The sequence below is a fragment of the Melanaphis sacchari genome, unplaced genomic scaffold (genome assembly GCF_002803265.2).
Source record: "Melanaphis sacchari strain LSU unplaced genomic scaffold, SCAv2.0 Contig41_pilon_pilon, whole genome shotgun sequence".
Lineage (NCBI taxonomy): Eukaryota > Metazoa > Arthropoda > Insecta > Hemiptera > Aphididae > Melanaphis > Melanaphis sacchari.
The window spans coordinates 614,495-630,557 of record NW_020271269.1 but is presented as its reverse complement, the minus strand read 5'-3'; the positions used below and the strand labels follow the sequence as shown (position 1 = coordinate 630,557).

The window sequence follows — 16,063 nt, the reverse complement described above, 5'->3', positions numbered from 1 at the left end:
TTGGTCACTGGGCAACTATTTTTTAAATAGTTTATGTTTTTAATCGTAGCCAAATTACATAATATTATGTTTGTGTACAGACATAAAAAAATTAGATAAATCAATAATAAAAATGTTCAATTCTCTTACTGGTAAATGAATTTACTAATAGATCATTATAGAAATTAATTTATTATTTTTTATTTGCTAAAGAAATTAATTATTTTCAAAAACTCAATTTTTGTATACATACGAGTATACGAGTATATAATAAATATTAAAAATTTATTAAAGTCACTTACCTTGTATGCATAATATATAATATAATGCAACTAAGAAAAAATATAAGAATAGAGTTAATTATTAGTTATTACTTATCATATTGGAATACTGATTTTTTTAAATTAGAAATAATATTATTTAATGGTTTTATCAATAGGTACATAAAAAAAAAACATTTTTTTCTCCTAGTTTTTGGTCATTGAAATAATACCACCAAACAAAATGCTCTCCGTGCACCTCTATCTTTTACCATTATCCTTCATGGTACCTCTGGTTGTATCCTTCCCGAATCTGTTTATACGCTGTCTTTGTAATAATGTAATCGTGGTCTTCCCAATGGTCTCTTACGTATCGGATTATCTGATATTGTTGTTCTAACTAGACTTATATTTTGTTGGTTATAATTAATATTATTGTTATTTTTCCGCTTTTCGCCCGTTATTCCGGCCTTTTGTGACCTTTTTTAGCCGTGTTTCGTCCTTTATCGCGTAAAACGTATATCTATTGCAAGCTGGGAACAAATCTACTATATCTAGTTTAGCGCCCACGCAAATTTTTCAACTTTTTTTTCAGGAACTTGTGTATTTTAACGAGTTAAAAACGATGGTGCAAACCATAACTTTTTGAGTTAGGGCCTCGCGAAAATCACGATTTTTGGTGTTTTGGCGCATGCGCACAATGGTCTATTTCACCGTGCTTTAGTGCATAATACCTATATATTGAATTTTTTTTTTTTGAAACCAAGTAAATAAAATTAACGTTTTAAAATTGATAGCGCAAAAATAACCTATTGAAAATCAGTAGTTCTAAAGTTATTTGCCTATAGTGTTTACTGTTTAGCAATAATCGGTGTTTTACGCATTCGTACAACGCTCTATATTTCACCGTACTACTGAAACTTTTCTGTTTTACAAAAAAAAAAATTAATTAAATAATTACATTTTTTTGCAATTTGTATTTGTTTTAACGTACCTATGTTGTTGAGTATGCTGAAAACGACGAGGAAGTCAGAATTTGACTTAACCATTATAGCAATATCTGAAAGTAATGGTATTTTCATATACATCCGATGTAGTCATTCGCTTGTTCGGACAATTAAAATCGAAAACATTCCTCGACTTGCTATGTAAAACCACCACGGGTAGGTCTCAGAGTTAAAAAAAAAAATATTAAAACACATAATATGAACTAGTTATATCACAGGTACCTAATCATTATCATTCTAAATTTGACTTGAATCGCATAAAGCTATAGATTTAATTTAAAAAAAACTAGTAATTGACAATTGAAAAAGCATAATATAATTACAAAGTACCTATATACTTATACATTTTAAATAATTAATCATTCGTAAAGATTATTATACCAATTCGGCTTTAAAATGCAGTTGATTGCACAAGACAATATTTATATATTTATTTATTTTTAAACCAGCAAATTAAACACAATTGGTATTTTGGTATGCACACATTTTACGCGCACTTGAAGTTCAATATAATATATATATATATATATGTATACATATTTAAATAGATCGCACTATTGTTGAATAATAAACTCTTAGCACACAAAAGTAAGTGTAGCATTTAAATTTAGCTGTTACTTGTTATTTAATATAATATAATACTTAGCTATCGCGACTATAGTAGCAATATCATAAAAATATGACATTGAATGACATATTTGTCTAATTCAAAAAAAAGCTTACCTATCATAACATTAACGGCGATTTTAAAATTAAATGTACACCAAACATACTCGTACCCTGTACTTACAAAATTATTATTTCATACAAAATATGATGTGGCTCTGCAGCAGTCTGCATAAAATTATTGTTTATGTGTTGTATTTCTTTTTTATCAAATAACTTCTAATAACAAAAATATATTTCAAATAATAGTATATTATAACAACAATCAGCGATAATACGCGTGTTACAGGTGTAGGTGGCAAATTGTTTATCAGTTATGGAGGGCTTATAATGAAACCAAAACAATAAGAATTCCAAAGTCCGTACCTTGAGTCTTGAAACGGTACGTCACATCATACTCCTAATTATTATGGAATTTAATGGATTACAAAAGAAGTACTTATCTTGGCCACTCGTACCTATTGTTTTCGACAGACAAGTAAAAATTAAAAAAGTACCTATTAAACGCCAGTAATATATATTCAACAGACCGCCTTACGAGAAAAGCTCTTTCTAGCGCGTACACATATAGGTACGTTTCTGTAGGTACGAATTTTTGAATGTTCGGTAAATTTAAAAATCCGAAACGAAAATTCGTAAACGCTGTCGTCCGCGTAATAAATTAGCTGTAGTAGTACATCAGTCCTTCATTCTCGTCCATTTCAACGTCTCCTGTTTAGCCGTTCTTTGTTTATCCGCATTCAACAATTCTCCTCACGTCGTCCGGACCACAGTCGACTCCGATGACGGCATAAAACCACGTGCCAAACGGACGGAAGTTCCGAGCGAACTCGAAGTCTTGAATAGCTCGCAAAAGGCCAGTCCGATTAGTAAAACGTGACTAGGCGCTTATGGAAGGAGTTCGTCTCATTATTACATAAACCTCTTATGTATTGTCTAAATAACTCATCAACTTAACCTCTTTCGTTATCAGTAATATTATTTTTATTGATAAAATACAAAATATTAATACTCTCAATATCTACTTTCTCTAATTCAGTACCCACTAACCTACCCTACACATCAACACATTTTAGTTTTGAGATGAACTCACAATAACCAATCCGTTGAAGCGATTTACTAGTTCTGCTGTTCACAGCAATTGAAGCTTGATGACTTTGTAAACACAAATAATAATTATGTATTAGTGTAAATTCTGTAAATAATTAACATGTATTGTATACTATTATTTACATTATCACTTAATGACTTTAATTCAATTAAGTAATTGAAATATTTATCAAAAAATAAAATATTATGTATAATAAAATATTTTTTATTAAAAATTAAATTACATAATTTACATAATCCAATAATTAATAATATTATGTACAATAATGAAATTAATCAAGTCAATAAATCATTTATTTTTGAAATTATAAAAAAAAATTACTGACATTGAATGTTTTACTTAAACAATATAAATATATATATTTAAAAGTTAAAAGAATATAAAACAAAACCATGTAGTTTACCGTTTTCGCCCAAGTCTATCATTTTCTTTTTCTTCATTTCGTCTAGTAGATCTATCATTTTCCCTCCTGTCTTCATTTCTTCGAGATTTTTCATTTTCATTTCTTTTAGTTTTTTCAAGTTCACTTCTACTATGTCTATCATTTTCTTTTCTTTCTTCATTTCTCCTAGGTCTATCATTTTCTTTTCTTTCTTCATTTCTCCTAGGTCTATCATTTTCTTTTCTTTCTTCATTTCTTCTAGGTCTGTAATTTTCCTTTCTTTCATCATTTCTTTTGGATATATCATTTTCATTTCTATCTTCATTTTTTTTAGATCGGTCATCATCCTTTCTCTCTTCATTTCGTTTTGACATGTCATTAACTCTTCTTTCTTCATGTCTTTTAGATTTATCATTATTTTCCTCTCTTTCTTCGTATCTTCTAGATTTTCCGTTTCTATCTTCATATTTTCTAAATTTATCATTATCTTTTTTTCCTTCAATTCTTCTCCAATTATTATTTTCATTTCTATCTTCTTTTTGTCTTGGCATATCATTGTCCTTTTTTTCTTCATATCTTCTAGGTTTATCAATTTCATTTTTTTTCTCATGTTTTTTAGATTTTTCCTTTTCCTTTTTTTCTGAATTTTGTTTAGATTTATCATGATCTTTTAATTTTTTATTTCCTGTTAAACATAAAAAAGTGTATTTATTAATTTCTAAATAAATAAAAGGTATTGTAAATTTAAAATATATTTTAACTCATATAACAATAGTTTAAAAAAAATATTAATAGTGTTTTTTTTACAATTTTTATTTTAATTATTTTGATTAAAACTTTTTTCCTTTTTTAAAATATTACATTAATAACAAACTTAAATATACAAGAAAAAAATTATATTAAAAAAAAAAAAAAAAAAAATTGAATAATAAAAAAAAATATACTATATTATAAATTGTATAATATCAACTTGTGATACAACAAACTTTTCTTAGTCCCTTAAAATGTGTTATATTGTGAATTGACTGTAGTTAAATTAGTTATATCATAAACAAACATTTAATTTTAATATATGCATAGTCCTTGAATATAATTAAGTATTCTAATTTATAGATAGTTGAAATATAATCACAAATTTAATTTTTTAATGTAGTATATTTATTTACATAATAAAAAACTATATGAGTAATTTTGTGTACCTATATTTATTATTTATTATAATATAGAATTTACTTACTTTTGTTACTTGAACTATTGCTACTGCTGCTGCTACTGCTAGAATCACTACTACTGCTGCTACTACTGCTGCTGCTGCTGCTACTACTACTGCTGCTACTTGAACTACTGTCACTATCACTATCTGATGATTCTGACAGCTGGTCAATAATTTTAGCAACAGCTGGCACTTGTTTGGGTTGTTCTTTTAAAAAGTCTCTCAATTCGTCACTTTAATATCAAATAAACAACTTATTAAATAATATAACTTCAAAATATTAACAACTACTAAAATTTTATAAAATATAATTAAACTTACGTTAAACCTCCTAAACCAATAGAGGTGAAAAAATTGATAGAAAATCTAGTATTCTTAGGGTTATCTTTAGGGAAAATTCCTTCAAAAGCTAGTTTTAAATCCCTGAAACAACATATAATCAATAAGTTATTTAAACATTAATAATTAACGTACCAATATTTTATAAATAAAATAAGTGTTAAAATAGATTTAACTCACGGATTCTGAACTCGAGCATTCAAATTATTAAGTCCCATGTGTTCAGCTAGTTCTTGGAACAGAATTTTAATATAAATTCTACTAGAAGAAGTTGTTTCCTCTTCATTTAGATGTATTGTAGATAAGACAGCCCATGAAATAGAGTCTGTAAACAATAAATGTGCAAAGAATCTTGCAACATTACGTAATTTGTTTGTCTCTAAACGGTGGACAGTTGCATAACTGTCAATAAAAATTTTTTCTAATGGCTCAATAAACATATTATTTATTTGACAAAATCTCTGAAAATAATTAAAAAATGTGAATTAATCATTAAATCATGAAGAAATAAATGTTTCATACATTTTTTTTAAATATTTTTAATTGAAAATTGTATTAATTAATTATTTAGCTAAATTAAAGCTGAAAACTTACTTGTGCTAAAAGGCCGAAAAATTTTTCGTAGGTTCTTTGTTCACCACAACAATCCAAAAACATATGACACATTTCTATTTCTTGACCAGGTTTCAATTGCATTTTCATTAATTTATGAGCACATTCCTCATAATCCAATGAAGAATGTATTGTTAAGTAGATCGTTTTTCTTAAAGATATCATGTTTGTTTCTGTGTTATCAATAATGACTTTACCTTCTCCTTCTAAAAATTAAGTATAATAAAATAAAATTATTATTTATATAACAAATTTAATTATAATTGATTATTAAAACATACAAATTATACAGTAAAAACTAAAAAAAAAGTTAATATAAAGGTTTCAAAAAATTATGAAATATAAATTATTTTATTACCGCATATTACATAATTCATATTTATCTTTATTAACTAAAATTTTTTTTAATTGTTGGATTGAGTTAATAATTTTTATGTTTATGTAAATTAAAGATAATAATTTTATAATAAGATACCAAGTTTATTAATTAAATATTTATATATTATTAATAAATTGTAACATTAATATAGTCATTAATATCAATAAATAAAATAATAGAAAAAAAAATACTTAATATCATATTTAAATTGAGTAATATGATAATTTAGGGATGCATTTTGAGAAATGATAAATGATAAATTTTAATTCTAATAACCTTACAAACACATTAACAACACTAACAACTTGTACTATTCATCAATTTAATTAGAAGTCTAAGAAGTCTTAATTGTCTAAAAAATAAAATCATTGTTTTAATGCAGATTTGGATTCTTTATATTTACAAATTTTAAAACATCTTGAGTTGTTTATCATTGAAAATTATAGAAATCAAGTGAATTCTCATTAGTCCAGGACATGTCATTTTCATTTTTTCAGAAAATTTGGATTTTGGAATAAGTCAGATTTGTAATTGATTTAATTAGAATGCAATATACTTAAGCTAAAACAGACTAGAAACTTTTTTAATGATCATACAAACTCTCCTAAATAGTATTCACATTTAGGTGACAAAATAGAGTTTCACAAAACCTACAAGAAACTCTGCAATACTATATGTTATATAAACTATATGATATTACTTATGACATCTTAAAGACTCAAACTTTACCTAATTTTGAAACTGGAGATAATGGACTACTATGGCTATTCAAAATTAAATATCTTGTTGTAACATTAAATTTAACTACAACCTTATACATCATAAAATATCTGGTTTAATCTTTATTAAGATGACAACATGCTTACATATTTTGTCTGTCTTGTATGATATATATAACCTAGACATTTCTCGTTTGTTAGAACCAATTATTTAGTATGTTAACTTAAATATTAGAAAATATTGACCAATTATTATCAAATATAAAAGGTAAAAATATTATTTATAGCATATAGATTTTTATTAAAATTTAAATTTTTAAACAAGATATGATTACTTTAAAATTATGATATTTTACATTTTTATGAGTTTACAACTCGCATTAAAATTAAAATATCAATAAAAATCATGATGTGCTCTAAATAATATACTTATATTTAAGTTAATTGTTTTATAATAGGTTAATTTACTAATTTTTTAAACTAACATCACATAATTGTTTCTGTTAAACCTAAATTTACTGTTGTTATGTTGTATGTGTGTATATAAAAGTAACATATGCAGGGATGGTGGTTCTCATAAAAATAGAAAAAAAAATCCTCAGTTGGAAATGTAATTTTTACCGAGAAAGCAAGTGCTTTGCCTTCTACTATTATATATTTCTTCAATCTTAGTAAAACTAAAAAAATAAACTAGAATAATTTCTAATTTGCCATGGATTGTGAAAAACAATGCTAAAACTTAAAAATACCAACAATCAATAATTTCATACAAACACTAATAGAATCATTTTACATAATATGTTTTAAGTTAAGTACAAAACTATGAATTAAAAACATATATATCTTTGATAATTTGTTAAAGAATGAAATTAAATTTAAAAAAATTATTTTGATGTTTAATTGTAATCTACTAAGGCAAATAATTATTTTTATTGTATACATATTATATCAAATTATTAATATAATATTAGGAAACATAACTTTTATATAAATGTCAAGAATATAATACTCATAACTAAGGAGCGGATGTTTATGCTCTAAAAAATTTTAAAATATGCATGCAATTATGCACTATAAAGTATAAAAATATGCGTAGAATTTATTAAAAATATGCATCAATAAAATTTTTTATTTATTAAAAATTTAAAGTAATAAATTGTTAATAGGCAATTTAAAAAATAAAATAAAATTCATTATTATTATTAAAATTAAAAACGATGTTTGCAAACTTCTGTTGAGTTTTTTGTTAATCTGAAAATTGACTATTCCTGGTTGACGCAAATATTATTTGGACAATAGACCTATAGCCGTGAGAAATGTTGATCTATTAATATTAGTCTTACCGAGTCCATTAATAATATAATACAAAAAAACCAAGATGAATGTAGAAATATGATCAAACAAGTAAAAATAGAACAAATATGCAAAAATATGCAAAATTTAATTGATAAATTTAAATTCTTTGAGTGATGAAACAAATTTCTATCGTACTCCGCATTAATTTAGATGTTATTAAAAAATATGATAAATGCATAACATCCGCTCCTTACTTATAACTAAATTTAGAGGAATCAATTTCAATAAAACTTAATTAAATAATAATTTTAAAAATCTGAAATTTTATTGTATTTTAAATTGTAAGATATTATGATAACTTAAACTCAAAATTTCACTTGTATAATTGATTAAAAAAATATTGTTTCTACTTCTAAACTGTATATAATTGTTTTAATTAAACAGACACATAGATTAATGAACGTTCAACTCAATCTAATGAAACTTATTGAATATTTTATAAATATGATTTCCAAAAAACTAATAAAAAAATCAAATTTTAACATTAATTAATAAAATGTTATGTTAAAAATAAATCATATCTTTTAAGTTATAATGAAATAATTAATTTATATCAATAATAAAATAAAACAACTGATCTTAGATTCAATAAAATTATACCTTTTTCTTCTCCGTCATCTTCGTCATCGTCATCATCATCATCGTCATCATCATCACCATCATTTTCTGAACCACTTTCATCTTCATTGTCTGAACCTAATATTTCCGCTCTCAATGATTTATAACGTTCTTCATTAGCTTCAAAGTCCGGATCAAATTTATATACATCTAAAAAAATAACATTTTTAAAATAAAATATTACTTCAGAATAAATTTTATATTACTAAGAATATCTTGTGGATCTTTAGCAGAGTCTAAAGTTAATAAATGTGTAAACTGATCCTCTTCAGGTACTAAATCAAGTTGTTCAATTACGGCTGGGTGATCTTTAAATCCATCTTTGCGTATTTGAAACATTACTTCTATCATGTATTGAACCTAAAACATTTAAAAAAAAAATATTAAGCATGCATGCATTTAAGCACTTGAATAAACAAAAATGTACACATAAACAAAAAATTATTATTAGTTTGTATACCTGAATTTTCATATTTCTTAAAATGAAAAATGACAATTACAGTTATTTTAGTTTAAATTTAAATTTATATTTAATGACTACTCTTTACAATAACAATTAATTTCATATTTAAATACAATTTTGGTTTGGTTTTTAATTTTATATTATAATTAAATGAAATTTTATCATACACATCATCTATTTTTATATAATTATTATTTATAATCCACAATTTAGTTTTATTAAAAAAAATTAAAAATAAATAATATACACTGATATTAAAATATATTTAAATATTAAAATATTCATAATATTATGTATTTACCCTTTTATCGAGTTGTCCATCGTGTAATATGTTGCGTAACATATCAAATATAGCGTTCATTCCTTTTTTACTAACTTGACTCATCTTTTGCCCACATTCTTTCAAAAATGCTACCGCTACTTCTATTGAATCTTCAGTAGGTGTTTCCACAAATAGAGTTAATAACTCTAAAGCCAATATTTCATGTGCCTAAAATACAAATAGATACATCAAAAGGTTAGAAAGTGGATAACTATTATAGATTTTTTGAATTGAAATTTAATAACATATCATTGTATACAAAAAATAACTCTGAGCAGATGTTCTATAAACCTACAATAAAACTAAGTATATTTTGTTATACTTTTTAATTCCTCTGCTCAGAATTTAATAATTAGTGAAAGTGTGATACATTTTAAACACAATAAAATTACAAATTAATACTTACAACACTTTGATTAATTAAATGAGCAATAAATGTTACTGATCCTAAACATTGAGATTTTTCATTTCTTCGATATCCTCTTTTAAACTGTACAATACACCTTGTCAACAGTAATTCTCCAATATTTGGAAACTAAAAATATTTTATTGAAATTATTGTTATTTAACAAATTATTTTTATAGTGATTTAATATTTTTTTATAAACTTAATTACTTTTGTGTTTATAATGGCCACTAAAGCAGCATACACATGTGTATATGTTGTTGAAGCTAATTGAGCTTGCATAATGGACCGGCATAATAAACCTCTACCACGAACAATATTTTCTCGTAGTAAGTCTCTAGTAACTTTTCCAATATTGTCTACATTGATCTTGTTAGTTAAACCATGTATTGACTTTTTCAATGCTTCCCAGGCAATTCTTTGATATGCAGCACTAAAATTACCAAAAATTACAATTATATAAAATTGAATATTTATTATTGTTATTAGATAGATGTTAAAACATAATTACAAAAACTTATTAACTATTTATTGCATATTATGCTAGAAACTTTCTTTTTTTTCATAAGTTTAATTTAAACTTAACAATTTTTTTGTATCAACGTGATATTATTATTTCATACTCTATCACATGTATAAGACACACACAAAACATTTTCTTAAATTTAAAATTAAATTTATGGAATAATATTTACTTGACATATATCATAATATCAGTAAACTCATACTTCAAAATACTAGTGTATTGAGAAATACTGGTTAAATATATTAAAAGTTATCGCCACCAATATATCAGTGGATGCTATTATAAAATTACAATTCAATACACATTGTATAATTTATTTATTGCCATAAAATATTACTATTTTATAGACTAAAAGACTTGAGTCTTGTTATTTAAATTAACAATGATAATGTATTGATTGAAAACATAAAATATCTGGATTTCATAACGGCAATACTATTATGAAATCCCAATTAACCATGCGTAAAAACAACAAAAAACCATTGTCTATTCAAACTTAATATATGGACAACTCTCTAATCAATGTATGTTTAGCTAGCAAATGTTCACTCTTTATAATTATTTAAAATAGAATAAGTAACTAAATGTGTTAAGCACCTAGACTTATCTGTGATACTTTCTTGCATCATTCTCAATTTCGCTGGTGGAATATAGGCACCTCCAGTTTTAGATGTTAGTAGTTCCACAGTTTTTTTCTGATGTAATGGTACGTCGTTTATGTCATCCTAAGAAAAAAAAAATATTATTTATATTTACCACAATTATGTTGATTATATATACATACATTTTGTTTTTTATCTTTTTTGGCATATTTATTCCAATAGTTTTCACTATTCTTTCTTTGAGTATCAGCAGTTTCGGTAGAATAATATCGTTGTCCGATTTTATCATCTTCATCGTCGGTTATTTCTTCACCACTCTCACGTTCATCAATACTTGCTATTCCGCCAGAATAATATGGAGCGCCAATTTTTTCTTCTTTTTTACTGTCCGCATTTTTAGATCTGTTTTCTTTTTCTTGGCGATCTCTACTTCTATGGCGTCTCCTATATCTAGAATCATCCTCATACCGATCCTCGCCTTTACGGTAATACGTTGCAGTACCACCTGAATAGTATGGATCACCTACCTTCAATTCTTCATAATTACGTCTACCACCTTTGTCATATTTATCTTTTGTTGATTGACGATCTCGACTAGAGTGTCTTTTTGTTTGTTTCGAATTTATATTATCGTCGTCGTCGTCGCTGTGGTTCCTTTTAGCACTAATTACTTTACACACTTTACTTTCCATATCTAAACATAAGAAGATTCAAGTATAAAACTATAAAAACAGTGATAAACACAACTTAACTAGCTAAACTACTAAAGTACAAAACTCAAAAGTTTGGAATCAAAAATATCAAATGCTTGATCCAATCTTAAATCATAAGCAAAAATAATAAATATGGATACGGGAAAGATAACGTACAAACAAGCGGGCAGTCGTGAGCATATTCAGGCACCTAATAAATCGTGTTTTGAGAGGCTATTAGTACCACACAAACCATGGTTGCGGTAACAATAACAGTGATAAAAAATGCGCGCCCATTTAAACCGTTTTCGAATTAAATGAGGATGCCTACTCTGATATTTTTGTAGTTCATATAATATTTTACCTATAATTGGTTACAACAGCTATAACTAGTTAGTATTTACATATCTAATCATTTAAATCAGTCTTAAATAAAACCAACTCCTTGAGGGTTGACAATTACAATACTAAAATATAAACATCAACAGAACATACTACGAGTATTGTATGTTTGTTTTTTTTCTGTTTTTTTTTTTAACTATTATATGCCTATACATCATAAATTATAATTAAAGTACTACAGAATATAATATTTTGTTAAATTATTATTATATTTTTTCTCTAGTCTGTTATATTGACTTAAATCATAATTTTCATATTTTAATTAATATCATTATTAAGTAATTATTGTATCAAACTTTTTTTTTACATTGGACTACCTACCGTGTCTGTTTTTCACAATAAATAAATAAAATTACAATGTTTTTAATGATTTACCAAGCATATCCACTTCTCGTTTTCCATATAATAATAGATTCGTTAAAATTTATTTTTTAGATATACATTTAAGGATCATATTATTATATACTTGGATATTTTTTCAAATTATTGAACAATATTTTTCTAAATCTTTAAAGTGTCGAGTGAAAATGAAAATTTTTTGTTTTTACAAATTAAAAAGAACTTAATACATTTATAAGCAAATGATAATTTTGTGTCATAAAAAACTAATTAGTCAAATAATTTTTAAGTAATATATTATACAATATCAACAAATAACAATAATAATAATAATAATAATAATAAAATTATTAATTTTTATATTTATTTAAAAAGTTATAACAATTATACCTACTTAAGGAGTATCAGTGTCATCGGTATAAGGGGGAGGGCATACATATTATCAGGATCCGACTGTTCCAAACTATTACTATTAACTGGTTAATAGTGTTAATACTCTTGACCAAAGATGAAACAATTTTCTCACATTTTGTGCCAAAAATAAACTTTTTTTCTTCTTATAACATGCTATTAAATTATAAAAAACCTTAATGATATATACATATTATAAGATAAAATCTATTAATATAAAAATAATTTTACGTACACGAAACGCGCATTTACAAATTTATTGACAAGACGTATTTATACTGATTATTGGGCTACATTGCCTACATTATGTTTGAGCATACGATCATTATATCGATCAAATAACAATTATTATTCAATTTTATCTGTAGGTATTAATTATAGAATTAAAATTTCATCATTTCGTAATACAACTTTGAAATGCTATTAATGTTTTTAATACATCTGCAATTTAAATTTTAGAAAAACATCAATGGTAGTCATTAAGTAGGTACTAATAAATGTTGTTGAATATTATTAAAAATAAAATAAAATATTAGTATTTTAAAAATAAAATATATAAATAAATTGTTCCTTCAAAATGTTGAATGCCGTGAATTTGTCATCTTTGTTTTAGACTAGACTGCCAATAAAATTTTCAAACAATTTCAGTTAAAATGTACCAATGTATGGGAATCTTTTTTGAGATAAGAATTTAGTAAGATATTCATGATAAAGATAGAAAACTAAGTAATCAAATTGTATATTATTTTATTTTATTTTGTTTTTTTTTTTTTGAATAATTCTTTGGAAACATATAATTTATATATTAGATGCGCAATAAACTTATATACAAAAGTTGGAAGTTGACTTAAAGGGATTGATTGAACAATCACCTATTAACGGCTCTTACCTTAATTCTTATTTTTTTTTAAATTATTATTTATTTTAAAACGATTAGAGGTATGAGTTAACATTTTAGATCAAAAAAGAATATTTTATATCACTATAGTCTAAGTCATACTCAATTGCACATTGCTACACCAGATACATAGGAACACCTAACCACTAACCTAATTAAACATTATAAAAAAGCAATATTACTTATCATGTTCTACTAGCTCTACATAAAGACTATAGTTTTACCAACAAATTATTCCTTAGGCTTTTTAATGTAAATAATTATTTTTTGTATCTATCATACAGTTACACAATATTCACGGTTGTTTTATTTTAAGTTTAATATTAATTATCAATATAGATAGTACGCTTATTTTCATAAACATTTTTTAAATGTGCTGATATAAAAAAAAAAAGAATTAGATACTTTCTATCCGTATCTGTATCTATATTTAGATACTAATTTAAAATATTTTATTACAATACTAACTATTATAGGTAATTTATAATTCATATTTTAATAACGACCATGATGATAAGTTATTTATTTATATATTGGTAGCCAAAACTCTGTATAAACGATTCCATTAAAATCTCTTCGACCACCGCAATCCTCTAATCTCAAAATTATCTACTCTCAACATCCCAGGTGACCCTGGAAGACGTTTAAAATGCAAATGGTGTCGGGATCTCCTAACTGAATAAAACCCATTCACAATTTCAAGAAGTTCCATCGCTGGATGGATTCTTCGCTTAAGTCATCAGTCCCTTTTATTTTATTTTATTTTATTGTTATTCTATTTCTATCTTATCAACATTTATGCTCATTGTAAAAATAATATATTTACAGATTGTATAATAAAGCAAATTAAAAACAAAAAAAAAATTTATATATTGATATGGTCTCGGATAAAATAATAATAATACATTAAATATATTTCACGCGAGAATATGTATATAGGTACACTATATACCTATTATAAAAGCGATATATGATGTGTTCCTACATATAAAGCTAAATAATAGCATTCCGTTTCACCCTTGTAACAAGATAATGGCGGAATAATGACGCAGGACATATAATGGTCTGATTTTTTTTTTTATATATATATTATTATTCGCACAGAGATCAGAATACCGTGACCGAATTAGGGGCGAAAACGGCTCTGGCAATTTCAAGGAAGACTAGCCGCAGTTATATGCTCTTTGACTTTAATGTCGTACTGCTATTTCAAGCCCCATTTAGTTTCCTTTTTTCAGTTTGCTAATGAGAACCAGATTAATCCCAAGACTGCAAGAGTTTGGTAAATATGCTTAACGATCACACGCACTATTTACACGCGGTTAAAATGAAATTTTATATTCGTCGAATCGATCGGAAATACAGCTTTGTTTAATGAATTAAATAATTCGTGCAAAACTATTAGCATGCATACAAATATATAATATACGCAGCAGTTTGTTGTATATTTATATGACTCGGTGTTAGTATAGTGGAATATTTTCGTTACAGCGGCAGCGTTAATTTTTAAATTAAATGGCAATAAGCGTGTTATTGGTTTAGTTAGATTTTATACAATATGTTATATAACTAGAAAACAATTATTATCAATGTATATGTGATTTATTACGGTTAATTAAATTAAATTAATCAAAAAAATATTTAAACCTTCTCCCCTCAGGAAATAAAAAATAAAAATAAAACTCTGATTATGTGTGCTTGTAGGTAATAGGTATTTAAGAATATTATACATTACTATAGTAATGTAAAATTACAGTAATAATCTAAATCTTTTTGTATTCTCCAAAACAGAGGAAAAACTGATTTTTTTTATATGTAATATTTTTTATTTTTATTCACAACTTATAAATTTAACTTAAATATTAAATTTACCATTTGTTTTTATACGTTTTCTAAAAAATAAAATAAATAGTACTGTACAACAGTTGGAATGTATTTTAGCTGTTATAAACTACAAAATTACTTTTTACTAGAAAAAAAACAAAAAAAATTTACCTCAAAGACCTAAATATTGTCTCACATTTAATGGTACATACAGGGGAAGGGGTGCATTTTGTCACTTTTATACGGACATTATTGGACGTTTTTATTGTAGATGCATTATACTTATAGTAATAGTAATAACTGATATACAGTTATTAATGTAATATTATAATATTGCAATGCGTATATATACGATAACGGGCTACCGTAAATAATCCGATTGCCATTTAATAAAATATATAATATAATATACGCGTGCGGCCCCTCTTAAGACCCGACACAGACAGGCACGCGGTTATTGAGCAGCTGACCGCGCTCCAGCGGTTCCCGGTCGTCCGGAAAATGAACTCTCGGCCTTTTTATCCTACGCGTGCGTCG

The 16,063-nt window shown here is 25.3% G+C and overlaps 1 protein-coding gene across 2 annotated transcripts; it reads right to left on the bottom strand.

Annotated features, from left to right (window-relative positions):
- Positions 1-3,345: 3,345 nt before the first annotated feature.
- On the bottom strand, positions 3,346-11,878 carry LOC112597463 (pre-mRNA-splicing factor CWC22 homolog). 2 transcript variants are annotated; one of them, XM_025343523.1, is made up of 13 exons: positions 11,830-11,870; positions 11,143-11,654; positions 10,956-11,083; positions 10,043-10,265; positions 9,833-9,961; positions 9,406-9,594; positions 8,848-9,001; positions 8,624-8,791; positions 5,552-5,775; positions 5,138-5,418; positions 4,940-5,041; positions 4,643-4,851; positions 3,346-4,090 (listed from the first exon to the last, which is right to left on the bottom strand). In XM_025343523.1, exons 2-13 carry the CDS (start codon positions 11,650-11,652, stop codon positions 3,423-3,425), a joined length of 2,985 nt encoding a protein of 994 aa, XP_025199308.1. In that variant the 5' UTR covers positions 11,653-11,654; positions 11,830-11,870; the 3' UTR covers positions 3,346-3,422. The 2 variants fall into 2 exon arrangements, with proteins under 2 accessions (XP_025199308.1, XP_025199307.1); XM_025343522.1 differs by having other exon boundaries at positions 11,143-11,878.
- Between the last annotated feature and the right edge of the window lie 4,185 nt (positions 11,879-16,063).

Bases quoted from the DNA above. Each gene is read 5' to 3' on its own strand.
- LOC112597463 (XM_025343522.1), bottom strand. From the start codon at position 11,652: ATGGAAAGTAAAGTGTGTAAAGTAATTAGTGCTAAAAGGAACCACAGC. The intron at 5,776-8,623 runs GTATAATTTTAT...CTTAATTTTTAG, and splicing joins AGATGACGGAGAAGAAAAAG to AAGGAGAAGGTAAAGTCATT. The intron at 4,091-4,642 runs GTAAGTAAATTC...TATGTTTAACAG, and splicing joins CAATAGTTCAAGTAACAAAA to GAAATAAAAAATTAAAAGAT.